The sequence below is a fragment of the Saccostrea cucullata genome, unplaced genomic scaffold (genome assembly GCF_032062105.1).
Source record: "Saccostrea cucullata isolate Sc308-1 unplaced genomic scaffold, CSIRO_AGI_Scuc_v1 ctg11573, whole genome shotgun sequence".
Lineage (NCBI taxonomy): Eukaryota > Metazoa > Mollusca > Bivalvia > Ostreida > Ostreidae > Saccostrea > Saccostrea cuccullata.
Window position 1 is genome coordinate 4,311 of NW_026922674.1, and position 14,970 is coordinate 19,280.

Sequence of the window (14,970 nt, forward strand, 5' to 3'; positions counted from 1 at the left end):
GATAAAATACTAACTGCAGATAATAACTTTTTTTCAGAGGTGTTGAAATTCTTTTTTTTAGCTGTCTGACATTTGGGTTGACTTAAGGTTAAAGATTCTGTCAGAGACCTGACAAAGATACACGTGCCTTATTTGTACAGAAAGTTTAAAAAAAAAACCATAACTACATCATAAAGTCCTTTATCATGTTTATCATTATAGCTATTTTTTAAAGTGTTTTATCTCACTGTTTACATAAATAACAAATCCAAATCTTCTAAAAAGTTGTGTTCATCAATATTTCTGATTTTTTCATGGGGTCATTTAGATTGACTTTTTCCACCAAGTCATTGGTTCAGACAAGTTCTTACCTGTGAACAGGAATGACAGTTTTTGACATTTCTTAAGAATTAAATTAAAATTAACAAACAGTACGTAGTACTCACAATTCCTGGTTCTCTGTGGAGAGGAGAACTCTGGTTGCCATAGCAGCAGAAGACAGGTCACAATCAGGGCTACCATCTTGTTTTCTGCAGCATTGTTTCTAGGTCAGTAGGTCATTCTTAACATCTGCAAATATATTAAAACTTTTTCAATATATTTACATGAAAAAAAAACATAATTGAAATATTTGATTAAAAATCACAAGAATATTAGTGTTGTATCAATTATTAAGTTTTGTAAAATAAAAAAAAATTAAACTATAACTGCACATTTCTATGTGTTTCAATCATGTCAATATTTGTGGTACTCTTTGTTTAATTATGTGAATTGTTTAACAGCTAACTAGTAGGTTACTAGCAATAATAGAAACTAGAAACATGTGGGCCACATCCCTTACCTGGGCACTTTGGAAAGAGAAAAACAGAAATCAGTTAAACTTCTGAGAAACTTCTGAGAAATTTTTAAATATATATTAATAGTCCCATGCTATCCTAACACCAGGAGGTGATGATTGGGAAAAAAAAACTTGCTCTTATAATAATAATTAATATGACTAATCATGGCTCTGCTGTTCTTAAGAAGATATTTATTTCAACTATTTTTTTCTGTAAATTTCAATGTAAATTCCGATTGCCTAATGTGTCCCTACCCTACCCTCAGGGGCCGTGGTCTGAACAAACTTGATTGAATCAATACTATAATTTTAGCATAATTACTGTAAACCAACTTTTATTCGCGTGCAAGAAATATCCGCGAGTTCCGCGACCTATTCTAATTCGCAAATATTAATTGACGCGAACCATTCATTTTCCTTTAGAATTTGAAGAGAACGTGTCCTTTGTCGCGAATATTAATTGTCGCGGATTGATTTCAGGTAGACGAATCGCGAATAAAAAATGACGCGAATAAAACTTGGTTTACAGTACATGAGTGAGTGTGCTTGTGAAATATTATATATTAATTTAGATAATGAATAGTTAATTCAAGATCAAAAGTCGATCCATGAAACAATTACAAAATAGGTCCAGGAGTTATGAGCAAACATAGACCTACGAAACATCAGAGGTGGGACCAGGTGCCATGGAGGAGTAAGCATCCCCTGACTACTGGTCACACCCACCGTATGCCCGTTGTCATGATTGGTAAATAGTTAACAGAAACTCAAGCATCTTAATGGTGTTAACTTCAGAGTTCTTGTGTAGAATCAGAATGTTTTTTTTACAAAATAATTTTGCAAATGACCAATGACAAGGTAAATAAATTTTCGAGTTCCATTTTTTATAGAAAATTTTTTAGCAGCTGTCAATATCAACATGATCAAAAAGCCTGGACTTTAAAAACCCTCTCTACACACTAGCTGCTCACTAAAAAGTCCTGGGGCCCGTTTTACAAAAGAACTTAGTTCAACTTACGACTAAGACCAAAAACTTAGGATTATATATTGTAAAGTTTTGCAAAATTAATAATTCTCTTTGAAATTGCCTGTGTAAAAATATCTTACCACATTCTTTTTAAAATTTTAAAAATAATTTTGATATAACATGTATAATGTTAATTAAAAAGTTATATGAATAATTAAACTTGCATATGGTCTTAAGTCGTAAGTCCTTTTGTAAAACGGGCCCCTGATTCTGTGGAATTTTCTGCAGTTTTGAATATGTTATTTGTCTATGGAGGCAAACAACAGTCAATCGTGGATTTCTATTCACTGATACTGTGTTGAGTTTTCCTGGGATCAATATTGCCGGGTCGCACCACCCGTATCATGCTTATAGTGAAAATTTAATAAATAAATTAGGCCTTTAATCTCAATACTGACCATGTTGAAGCCATTAATTATATATTTTTCTCAATGTCCAAAAAAATATTTCGCATTGGTGACATTTAAGTGTTGAGAAGGTCATAAAATATAGTGGGAATTTGATTGTGTATAAACATATGATAAAGTTGAAACGTAGTAGGTTTTTATTTTTTAGAGCTGACTGTTAATGATTTCAGCAAAATGTTTTGATTTCATTATACATTCCGAAAGTTCCTTGGATTTTTTAGGTTAAATCAACATCTAATTAATACAGTGTACATTTTTGAATTTGGATATTTTATACAACTTGTGTCAGAGTGTTCTATATGCATGATATTCAGCTTGAAAAAACTCATACATCTAACCAGATTTTGAGATCATTTAATTGTCCATAAAAACTATATGTTTTAATAACACCAGGTCTGGTACAATCACTAGATTTAGCTACGTAGCTTGATTTACCTACATAGCTTTATTTACCTACCTGAGGTAGCTTTATTTAGCTACCAAATTGGTTTATTTCTATTTAAAAGCATTTTTCTCAGGGTGTGCAGAAAATATCATTTTGATGCAGTGATCATTTTCAACTTTGAACTCATCTGAAAACAACTCATGAAAAATTCCCTCTTGGAAAAATGTCTTTTTCTGCGCAATTGCAATCAAATTTCTGAAAGTTTTGGGGCTATGTATGACAGTTAGAACAGTTACCCCTTGGATGAAATGACAAAGAAGTCCAGTTCCGGTTAACACGATAATAGGTCGGTAATTATTCAGTACAATGTGAAGTAATCATACTCAGTCATGCCCCACTGCACGGACAGCTAACCAAACAATGGAATTACACGTTTTGCTCTAAATTGTCCAAACGCAGTAATGTATAAACTATCTCTGCTTTGGATTGTTTTTTTAAGCCTCCCTAGTATAAATATCAGTAGTCATTTAATTGCGACTTTTTGTCTCTTTTTAATAAAATTAAAAATTTTGAAAACTTACCTGGAAATAGCTAAATAAAGCTACCTGAGGTAGGTAAATAAAGCTACGTAGGTAATTCTACCTACGTAGCTAAATCTAGTGATTGTACTGGACCTGAACACCACTTCCTGTCTAAATTAATATAACATATCAACAGGGGTTTTAAAAAACTCAATAAAAGTATGGTCCAGGAGTACATGAAAAAAATATATAAATCATGAAATACCTCTTAATGTTTTAATAATGCATGCACAGAAAAAGACAGGGAATTCCTCGATCATGATTTTAAAAAAATCGTAAATAGTAAACACAGATTTGAAAGAGAAAATTTTCACCATATTACAGTTCTTTTGTCACATAGGTAAAATACTAGACAGGTACTATCAAAAAGTACGGTGTAACTCTAAATAACAATTACATTACACGTAAAAACCTCCATAATAACTATGAACCCGGACATAATTACCTGAGAAAAATGTTTTGTTTGAACACACGACGCCATCTTGAATCTTATCTCACCTGTTGAGTCACATGTAATCGATAAATTTAAAGACATTGTTAAAATTTACCCCTAACAAAATACACGCATATTTTACGAAAGGCTTTAAACATAACACAAAAATACGTTTTATTATTTCTAGGCCTAGTTCTCTATCTTTCTAGCGATAAATGAATATAAAATTTATCACTTATTATACAGCGCGACAGTTACATCGGGGCCATCTAAAGGGCATTTTGCATTTAAAAAATAAAACCATGTGCAGGAAAGCTAATCTCCCATGCAGAGTTGTCGTTCGTTCCTCTCTGAAACACGTTCTCGAATATTTGAGCCGATCATCATTATACACATGGACGGTAGAGAGTGGACAAAAACACTTGGGGGTTAATAAATAAATTGATTTATTAAAACTGAGGTGAGAAAATGAATCCTTGAAAAAAAAAAGATTTAGCGTCCCTTTTATAAATTAAAATTACTCAGAGCTCCAGATAAGGTGCGTATTTGCAGAAATACGCATTAAAGTTTACAAAATACGCATTGAAAATTAAAATAGAGCGTACAATCATAGATACGCATTACACCACGAAAGTACTGCGAACAACAAGTTGAAAAATACAGGTACGACTTACTTAATGATACGAATTGAGGTTAACTCAGTGTTTGATTTTTCTCAAAACGAAGTACAGATTCAAAAGCCTCTTGGTGACCAGGAATATTCTAGAAATGACGACGACGATCTCCATTTCGGGAGGAAGAATTGGAGATTTAGATAAAAATCAATTTCTATGTAGATCGAACACTATGCACTTGGCATAACTTTTTTTTATTATGAGTTCTTAGCCAATTTTTCATCTCTCTCAACTTGCCATATTGACGAAGTTTCTTTTCTCTTGGTGTACTCTTGATACGATATCTTAAGAAAAAGTTTTCGGTGTCTCTGATTCTCTGGTACCATGACCTACTGTATAATCTTCCTTGTCAGAAAAGAATGCTTCCCAATCTTAGCAAAAAGTCTTGTTAGTATTTGCAATTTTATTAAAAATAAATGCAGAACCCGACCTTTGAAGTTCTTTCCAGACCCTCTTCAAAAACACATACTTCGATTACAAGCTCAAATTCAAAATAAAGGTTAAAACATTATACTAGTAAACAAATTACTCTTCAATCATTTTGCTGAAAATCAAAATCTGCATTGATTTGAAAATCAGGGAGTAAATACACTTTGGGGTAAAAAATTATCTGGAGCTCTGATTACTCGAAACTTAATCATGTTAATTGAGGGAAAAAAATTAGCAAAATTTTGATTTGACAGGGAGGATATACTTAGTATATATAGGTCCCTGGATTTGATATAATAAATTCATTTATTGCCTAAAACTACATGAGATACATTTAGCCATACAGTATACATTTTTTTCTTACATTAAACATGCTTTTTCTGGAAATTGTAAAATGTAAAATAATTTCAAATCTACGTAGATCTACTTTAAAACCATTGAAAAAGTTGTTAATTAATACATGTATTAATAAAAAATTTCTGAAACTTTCAGTGAAGAAATATCATCGTAATGTTTAGCTGCAGAACTGTAGCTCTCCGAAAAAAATATTTTGACTGACCGGAGAGCTACAATACCACACGTGAAAAAACTATTCATTTTTGTATTGCACACAAAAAAGTGCGCTGTTTTCTCTCAAGTCAATAGTTTTTTTTTTTTTTTTTTTTTTTTCTGAGAGCTACATTTCTGCAGCCGTATATAAAGTTAAAAAAGTACCACAGCCATAGCTAGGTTATGTGAACACATTCATCAATGAGACGCAGAGCATTTGAAAAAGAAAAATCTTATCTCATTTTTTTTAAAATACATGTGTACACACATTTTCCATGTTACGTTGTTTTCACATTGTTTTCACCGAAAAGGAAGGAAAGGGATGGGGTAGGCCTATTGGTCCGATACAGCTATGTCCATCTCTCTAATGTCAGGGGTCTGAATGAAATCCAAAGTAACCAGTTGCTTCTTGAATTTCCCATCTGTTAATGTGTCAAGTAGTTATCAAAAGATACCTCGATGTATTCCAAATCAGTCAATGATTAGAGGAAATTGTCCGACTAAAAAAATGAAGTTTTGAAGGAATGAAGCTTTAATCATGCGCGGATCTAGGGGGGGGGGGGGGGGGTTCAGGTCTAGAAAAAATTATGGAACCGCGCCTGTTTACTGTTATATCTTGGGCAGTTAACGTTTTTTTTACAAACCGCAAAGGATAGAGTCCAAAGCTGCTGGATTGCAAAAATTCAAATCAACGGAGTTTATCTCTTGTAGAGACAAGTACTGAAGGGCTGGGTTAAAAAATTGTCAATGAAATATCCAGATTCTGATTGGTAAAGGAATGTGTCTCCAGAATTAGGGAGTGAGGGGTAGTTGTCGATGTAATATCCAGATTGGTTAAGGAATGTATCTCCAGAATTAGGAAGTGAGGGGTAGTTGTCCATGATGATGGAATATCCAGATTGGTTAAGGAATGTGTCTCCAGAATTAGGGAGTGAGAGGTAGTTGTCAATGAAATATCCAGATAGGTTAAGGAATGTGTCTCCAGAATTAGGGAGTGAGGGGTAGTTGTTAATGAAATATCCAGATTGGTTAAGGAATGTATCTCCAGAATTAGGAAGTGAGGGGTAGTTGTCGATGTAATATCCAGATAGGTTAAGGAATGTGTCTCCAGAATTAGGGAGTGAGAGGTAGTTGTCAATGAAATATCCAGATTGGTTAAGGAATGTGTCTCCAGAATTAGGGAGTGAGGGGTAGTTGTCAATGTAATATCCAGATAGGTTAAGGAATGTGTCTCCAGAATTAGGAAGTGAGGGGTAGTTGTCGATGTAATATCCAGATAGGTTAAGGAATGTGTCTCCAGAATTAGGGAGTGAGAGGTAGTTGTCAATGAAATATCCAGATTGGTTAAGGAATGTGTCTCCAGAATTAGGGAGTGAGGGGTAGTTGTCGATGTAATATCCAGATAGGTTAAGGAATGTGTCTCCAGAATTAGGAAGTGAGGGGTAGTTGTCAATGAAATATCCAGATTGGTTAAGGAATGTGTCTCCAGAATTAGGGAGTGAGGGGTAGTTGTCGATGTAATATCCAGATTGGTAAAGGAATGTGTCTCCAGAATTAAGAAGTGAGGGGTAGTTGTCGATGTAATATCCAGATTGGTTAAGGAATGTGTCTCCAGAATTAGGGAGTTAGAGGTAGTTGTCGATGAAATATCCAGATAGGTTAAGGAATGTGTCTCCAGAATTAGGGAGTGAGGGGTAGTTGTCAATGAAATATCCAGATTGGTTAAGGAATGTGTCTCCAGAATTAGGGAGTGAGGGGTAGTTGTCAATGAAATATCCAGATTGGTTAAGGAATGTGTCTCCAGAATTAGGGAGTGAGGGGTAGTTGTCAATGAAATATCCAGATTGGTTAAGGAATGTGTCTCCAGAATTAGGGAGTGAGGGGTAGTTGTCAATGAAATATCCAGATAGGTTAAGGAATGTGTCTCCAGAATTAGGAAGTGAGGGGTAGTTGTCAATGAAATATCCAGCTGCAGATTGGTTAAGGAATGTGTCTCCAGAATTAGGGAGTGAGAGGTAGTTGTCAATGAAATATCCAGATAGGTTAAGGAATATGTCTCCAGAATTAGGGAGTGAGGGGTAGTTGTCAATGAAATATCCAGATTGGTTAAGGAATGTGTCTCCAGAATTAGGAAGTGAGGGGTAGTTGTCGATGTAATATCCAGATTGGTAAAGGAATGTGTCTCCAGAATTAGGGAGTGAGGGGTAGTTGTCGATGAAATATCCAGATTGGTTAAGGAATGTGTCTCCAGAATTAGGAAGTGAGGGGTAGTTGTCAATGAAATATCCAGATAGGTTAAGGAATGTGTCTCCAGAATTAGGGAGTGAGGGGTAGTTGTCAATGAAATATCCAGATTGGTAAAGGAATGTGTCTCCAGAATTAGGAAGTGAGGGGTAGTTGTCGATGTAATATCCAGATTGGTAAAGGAATGTGTCTCCAGAATTAGGGAGTGAGGGGTAGTTGTCAATGAAATATCCAGATTGGTAAAGGAATGTGTCTCCAGAATTAGGGAGTGAGGGGTAGTTGTCGATGTAATATCCAGATTGGTAAAGGAATGTGTCTCCAGAACTAGGAAGTGAGGGGTAGTTGTCGATGTAATATCCAGATTGGTTAAGGAATGTGTCTCCAGAATTAGGGAGTGAGGGGTAGTTGTCGATGTAATATCCAGATTGGTTAAGGAATGTGTCTCCAGAATTAGGAAGTGAGGGGTAGTTGTCAATGAAATATCCAGATAGGTTAAGGAATGTGTCTCCAGAATTAGGGAGTGAGGGGTAGTTGTCGATGTAATATCCAGATAGGTTAAGGAATGTGTCTCCAGAATTAGGAAGTGAGGGGTAGTTGTCGATGTAATATCCAGACTGGTTAAGGAATGTGTCTCCAGAATTAGGGAGTGAGGGGTAGTTGTCGATGTAATATCCAGATAGGTTAAGGAATGTGTCTCCAGAATTAGGGAGGGAGGGGTAGTTGTCGATGTAATATCCAGATAGGTTAAGGAATGTGTCTCCAGAATTAGGAAGTGAGGGGTAGTTGTCGATGTAATATCCAGACTGGTTAAGGAATGTGTCTCCAGAATTAGGGAGTGAGGGGTAGTTGTCGATGTAATATCCAGATTGGTTAAGGAATGTGTCTCCAGAATTAGGGAGTGAAGGGTAGTTGACTGACCAATGTTGGAGACGGGAAAATCTTCCCCAACAATGAGCAAAAAATCGGATGCCATAAATTTCACATTATTTGCATTATGGGATCTATTGTGTTATGATCAACCGATAATATAAAACCATATCGCTATACTGTTTTGCACACAGCTAATGTCAGGGATAATATAGCTGTCGAGAATTAATATAAACATGTAGAGAATTAATATTTTATCATCCCTGAGATATACATGTCCAGAATAAATATTATTAATTCTCTACATGTATATGTCTGGGATATTAACATAACTCTCAATACATGCATATATATGTCAGGGGTAATAGTATTAATTCTCTATATGTATTTATCACAGATAATTATATTAATATTCTTGTTATTTACACGCCAGGGGTAATAATATTAAATGTCTACATGTATATGTACATTTCCTGTGTATATATGTCAGGATAAATAAGAAACTCCCGGTATAGAGATCTCTCAGCTATATCCATTGGTAATTTAAGAAAAACAAAAACCTGATGACTCTATTTCATACCTTTATAAATGTGTAGATAATAACATCAAAAGGTTCCATTCACCTTAAAACAGGTGTAAATACAGGTATTATAAATAACAAGATCTCTTAATAATCAAACACAGACTGAAGGTAAAAAAACCTAGACATTTCTTTTTGGTGTTCCAGTTAATAGTTATTATAATTCCATCACTATGTGAAAGAAAGTACTATGCAAAACACGTCGAAAAAAAAGTTGAAACACATTAAAAATTTAATACAAAAAACAATAGGAACATTGTAAGCATATTTTGTAAGAAATGTGGTTTATTAAAATAATGTGGACTAAAATGTTCCTCTTATACTTCACTTCATGTCCAAGTTATTTAAATTAGATTAAAATTTAATAAAGAGTACTGATTGAATTTTTTTTTAAAGAATATAAAATATCTACTTAAGAACAGAAAACATCAAAATTTGACAACATTCATTCTGCACTGTGACTGAATTTAAAAAAAGAAAGACTATGGCATGCCTAAAGCATTTTCCCCAGAATTAGATATTTATGAAATGTAACAAACTATTAAAGAAAGTTGCACATCAAATAGAAAAAAAAAATCACCACACATGTCATAAAATACTAGAGCACTGATTGATTCATATCCAGGAGCCCAGAAACTTCACTTATAAATATTCTGAAGGATTGAAGAAAAAATGATACAGATCAAATATAACAAAATCAAACAGCAGAATAACAATAACAGCTTTAATAACAGGTAATAACTATATAGATAGCACGTCTACTGTCTTAATAAATCAAATAACAGCAATGGTAACAAAGTATCATAAATAGTTAAGTAACATTATTCAGTAGGAAAAAAAACAACAATAACAAACAAAACTTGACCAGAACTTAAACATCTTTAAAGGATGGACATACATATTTGGTAAAAAGCTTATTTATTAATACAAGACGTGCACCTTTTAATTCGGTTCTTGACATATACCTGATTTGTTCTGTATACCGAGCACTGTGGAAGCATCTTACCATTTTATATATACATCTAATGTATATTATATTATTACATCTTATGCAGATATACAGTAGAACTTCAGCATCTCAAACATGATCCATATCTCAAATACCATGGATATGTCGAAGTGACTTGGACGTCCAAGAAATTATATTATTTAAACCTCAATATTCTAAATCCTTATTTATCTCCATATCATTGATTTCAATATAATGAAGTTTGACTGTATATACATGTCTGTTTATATTCAAGCACTAGTTATTATCTATTTCTCATTTATTTATTTTACCCTTTTAGGTTCTTCACTCATAATGTGTAAACCCTACATGCACCATATTGTTTATTTTTTGTGATCAAAATTCTCCTGGACTGAGCATTCAAGCATGACTGTGATCATTCACCCAGCTTAATTCAAACTGATCATTCATGTGTGACTGCACATTTATCTATCCAAATTATAACTAAGCATTCATGTTTCACTGAGTTACTCATCATCATTTAACATGAGATATTTGGCGTGACTGTTATCCATCCTAATCCTTGTTCTCCAGTGTAGTCCATCCCTGTTTATACTGATCATTCATGCGTGACTGTGTTTATCCGTCCAAATTGAGGTCCTCTAGCAGATCGTCGACCAGGCGTAACTGTTCGTTGGCCTCCTCCATTTCGCTGTAGGTTTGTACAAAGTTAGTGATGTGGAAGCGGATGTCGTCAATGATTCCGATGGAGTCGGTCTCTTGTCTCCCTTTGATTTCGGACGCGTCTTCCCTCACCAGCTGAGAAAAGTCCTCTCTGTGAACGAACTAAAAAAAAATAGCCAGGGTTAGTGATGCTTCATACCAAATGTCATCATGTTTTTACACACCCAGTAGGAGCTGGCACCAAAAAGATCCCCCACTGCTCAATGACCTTGAGTTCCAATTATAGGTATGAATTTCCAGCCCTCCAGAAGCAAGTCTTGGCTCCTCCATATGAATTAACAAGAGGCCCAGGGGCCACAGCACTCACCTGAGCACATCCGGCTTGAATTTACTCCCCTCCCCCTCCAGGCAGTCATCATTTGAACAAACTAGAATCTACACTACCTGAAGATGATTCCATATAAATATCACTAATCATATTAAGCTTTGAAGTACTTGAAAAGAAGATTTTAAAAGGTTTCCCTATATATCCTAATGTAAAACTTGGGTCGGCCATTTTGGCCCCACCCTAGCCCCGGGGGTCATAATTTGAACAATTTTGAATCTGCACTACCTGAGGATGATTCCACATGAGTTTCATCTTTCCTGGCCCAGTGGTTCTTGAGAAGAAGATTTTAAAAGATTTTTCCTATATATTCCTATGTAAAACTTGGGTTGGCCATTTTGGCCTCACCCTTGCCCGGGGGGTTATGATTTGAACAAACTTGAATCTACACTACCTGAGGATGATTCCACCTGAGTTTCATCTTTCCTGGCCTTGTGGTTCTGGAGAAGAAGATTTTTATAGATTTTTCTTATATATTCCTTTGTAAAACTAGGGTCAGCCATTTTGGCCCCACCCTTGCCCGGGGGGTCATGATTTGAAGAAATTTAAATCTGCACTATATGAGGATGATTCCACATGAGTTTCATCTTTCCTGGCCTAGTGGTTCTGGAGAAGAAGATTTTTAAAGATTTTTCCTACATATTCCTATGTAAAACTTGGGTGGCCATTTTGGCCCCACCCTTGCCACGGGGGTCATGAATTGAACAAATTTGAATTTGCACTACCTGAGGATGATTCCACATGAGTTTCATCTTTCCTGGCCCAGTGGTTCTGGAGAAGAAGATTTTTAAAGATTTTTCCTATATATTCCTATGTAAAACTTGGGTCGGCCATTTTGGCCCCACCCTTGCCCCGGGGGTCATGATTTGAACAAACTTGAATCTACACTACCTGAGAATGATTTCACATGAGTTTCATCTTTCCTGGCCCAGTGGTTCTTGAGAAGAAGATTTTTTAAAAATGCCATTAATTTTTCACTAATTCATAGTTATCTCCCCTTGGAAGAGGGCCTGGCCCTTCATTTGAACAAATTTGAATCTCCTTCACCTAAGGATACTTTGTGGCAAGTTTGGTTGAAATTGGTCCAGTGGTTCTTGAGAAGAAGTCGAAAATGTGAAAAGTTTACAGACAGATGGACAGACGGACAGACAGACAGACGGACGGACGCCGGACAAAATGTGATCAGAAAAGCTCACTTGATCTGAGAAAAAATGAATTTAAGATTTCACTTTTAACAGCTATCTTATGAAATGTATTCATCTGTGAATGCCATTTACTAGATTAACCGTGAACAAGAGGCCCATGGGCCACATCGCTCACCTGAGAAGCTTTGACCATTCTGTTCTTTACCAGATTTCACCTTTGTTATACATAATGCATCCCCACATTACCCCACTGATCATAATTTAGACATTTTGAAATCTACACTACCCCATGATCCTTCCATTGGCGCATATGTTTCAGCTTTTTTGGCACAGTGGTTCCTGAGAAGAAGATTTTCAAAGATTTTTCCTATATATTTCTATGTAAAACTTTGATTCCCTATAATGGCCCGCCCTTCCCCCGGGGGGCATGATTCCTACAATTTAGAATTTACACTACCCCAGAATGCTTCCACAAAAGTTTTAGCTTTTCTGGCCCAGCGGTTCTTGAGAAGAAGATTTTCAAAGATTTTTCCTATATATTTCTATATAAAACTTTGATTCCCCATTGTGGCCCCGCCCTTCCCCCGGGGGTCATGATTTTGAACAATTTAGAATTTCCACTTTACCAGGATGCTTCCATATAAGTTTCAGCTTTTCTGGCCCAGTGGTTCTTGAGAAGAAGATTTTCAAAGATTTTTCCTATATATTTCTATATAAAACTTTGATTCCCCATTGTGGCCCCGTCCTTCCCCCGGGGGCCATGATTTGAACAATTTAGAATCTACACTATACCAGGATGCTTCCATATAAGTTTCAGCTTTTCTGGCCCAGTGGTTCTTGAGAAGAAGATTTTCAAAGATTTTTCCTATATATTTCTATGTAAAACTTTGATTCCCCATTGTGGCCCCGTCCTTCCCCCGGGGGTCATGATTTGAACAATTTAGAATCAACACTATACCAGGATGCTTCCACATAAGTTTCAGCTTTACTGGCCCAGTGGTTCTTGAGAAGAAGATTTTCAAAGATTCTTCCTATATATTTCTATATAAAACTTTGATTCCCCATTGTGGCCCCGCCCTTCCCCCGGGGGTCATGATTTGAATAATTTAGAATCTACACTATACCAGGATGCTTCCACATAAGTTTCAGCTTTTCTGGCCCTTTGGTTCTTGAGAAGAAGATTTTCAAAGATTTTTCCTATATATTTCTATATAAAACTTTGATTCCCCATTGTGGCCCCGCCCTTCCCCCGGGGGTCATGATTTGAATAATTTAGAGTCTACACTATACCAGGATGCTTCCATATAAGTTTCAGCTTTTCTGGCCCAGTGGTTCTTGAGAAGAAGATTTTCAAAGATTTTTCCTATATATTTCTATATAAAACTTTGATTCCCCATTGTGGCCCCGCCCTTCCCCCGGGGGTCATGATTTGAACAATTTAGAATCTACACTATACCAGGATGCTTCCATATAAGTTTCAGCTTTTCTGGCCCAGTGGTTCTTGAGAAGAAGATTTTCAAAGATTTTTCCTATATATTTCTATGTAAAACTTTGATTCCCCATTGTGGCCCCGCCCTTCCCCCGGGGGTCATGATTTGAACAATTTAGAATCTACACTACCCCAGGATGCTTCCACATAAGTTTCAGCTTTACTGGCCCAGTGGTTCTTGAGAAGAAGATTTTCAAAGATTTTTCCTATATATTTCTATATAAAAATTTGATTCCCCATTGTGGCCCCGCCCTTCCCCCGGGGGTCATGATTTGAACAATTTAGAATCTACACTATACCAGGATGCTTCCACATAAGTTTCAGTTTTACTGGCCCAGTGGTTCTTGGGAAGAAGATTTTTTAATGACCCCACCCTATTTTTGTCTTTTCTTGATTATCTCCCCTTGCGAGGGGACATGTCCCTTCGTTTTAACAATTTAAATTCCCCTTTACCCAAGGATGCTTTGTACCAAGTTTGGTCAAAATTGGCCCAGTGGTTCTTGAGAAGAAGTCAAAAATGTGAAAAGTTTACAGACGGACAGACAGACGGACAGACGGACGGACAGACGGACGACGGACAAAATGTGATCAGAAAAGCTCACTTGAGCCTTCGGCTCAGGTGAGCTAAAAAGCAAAACATACAGGATAAATAGAAAATCCAAAGGAAAAATTTCTTACATTTTCCAGATTGATGGCAATAAATTCGGAACACTGGTCCTCTAGCCTTGCCTGGTTAAACAGTCGCGCTGATCGTAGGATTTGTAGAACGTTACTGGAGTTGATAAATTTACTGATGCAGTTGGCACACTGTCTCTTAAGACCCGGTAACATATAAAGATCGGCAAACCACAGGACGTCATAAACAGTGTTCTCAGACAGCTGAAAATATATAAAGATTCTTGTACATTTATCTAACTGTCAATATAACTATTTTTATAATTATTCCTATGACTTTAATAATCAGATTTTGGTAATGATTACATACAGGTAGATTCAGTAAAAGTAATGACAACTAGAAACTCTTGTTGCTACAGCAACAAAGAAGGTCTTCCGTTCTCCTCTATAAATCTGTATGCAGGACGTTTTTTTCTATTTTAAAAAAGACAGACATATAATAAACTAGTAGACTTGTTGTTCAGTTTTGTACAGTTATCGACCTTTCCACCTTTTTATGTATTTCAATATCATTTGGGCTGGAAAAAAGTAGAAAAAAAGCAAGAAAATAAATAAAACAGCAAAATTCTCATTTCTGTACTAGGATTTTAGATCGGGCTCGCAGTTGGTATAAATATACTCTAAACAGACTTCCTGGATTATACGAGTCG

The 14,970-nt window shown here is 35.8% G+C and overlaps 2 protein-coding genes across 2 annotated transcripts; both read right to left on the reverse strand.

Annotated features, from left to right (window-relative positions):
- Nucleotides 1–6,927: 6,927 nt before the first annotated feature.
- On the reverse strand, nt 6,928–10,546 carry LOC134262185 (deleted in azoospermia protein 2-like). The gene is made up of 2 exons (XM_062744574.1): nt 10,489–10,546; nt 6,928–8,459 (listed from the first exon to the last, which is right to left on the reverse strand). The coding sequence occupies exons 1-2, from the start codon at nt 10,544–10,546 to the stop codon at nt 6,928–6,930; spliced, it is 1,590 nt and encodes a 529-aa protein (XP_062600558.1).
- Nucleotides 8,982–14,524, reverse strand: LOC134262187 (ankyrin repeat and BTB/POZ domain-containing protein 1-like; the record flags this gene model as incomplete). Its single annotated transcript, XM_062744575.1, has 2 exons — nt 8,982–10,788; nt 14,324–14,524. Coding segments are annotated over 2 exons (408 nt in total), but the record flags the coding sequence as incomplete, so codon positions are not given.
- Nucleotides 14,525–14,970: the final 446 nt, after the last annotated feature.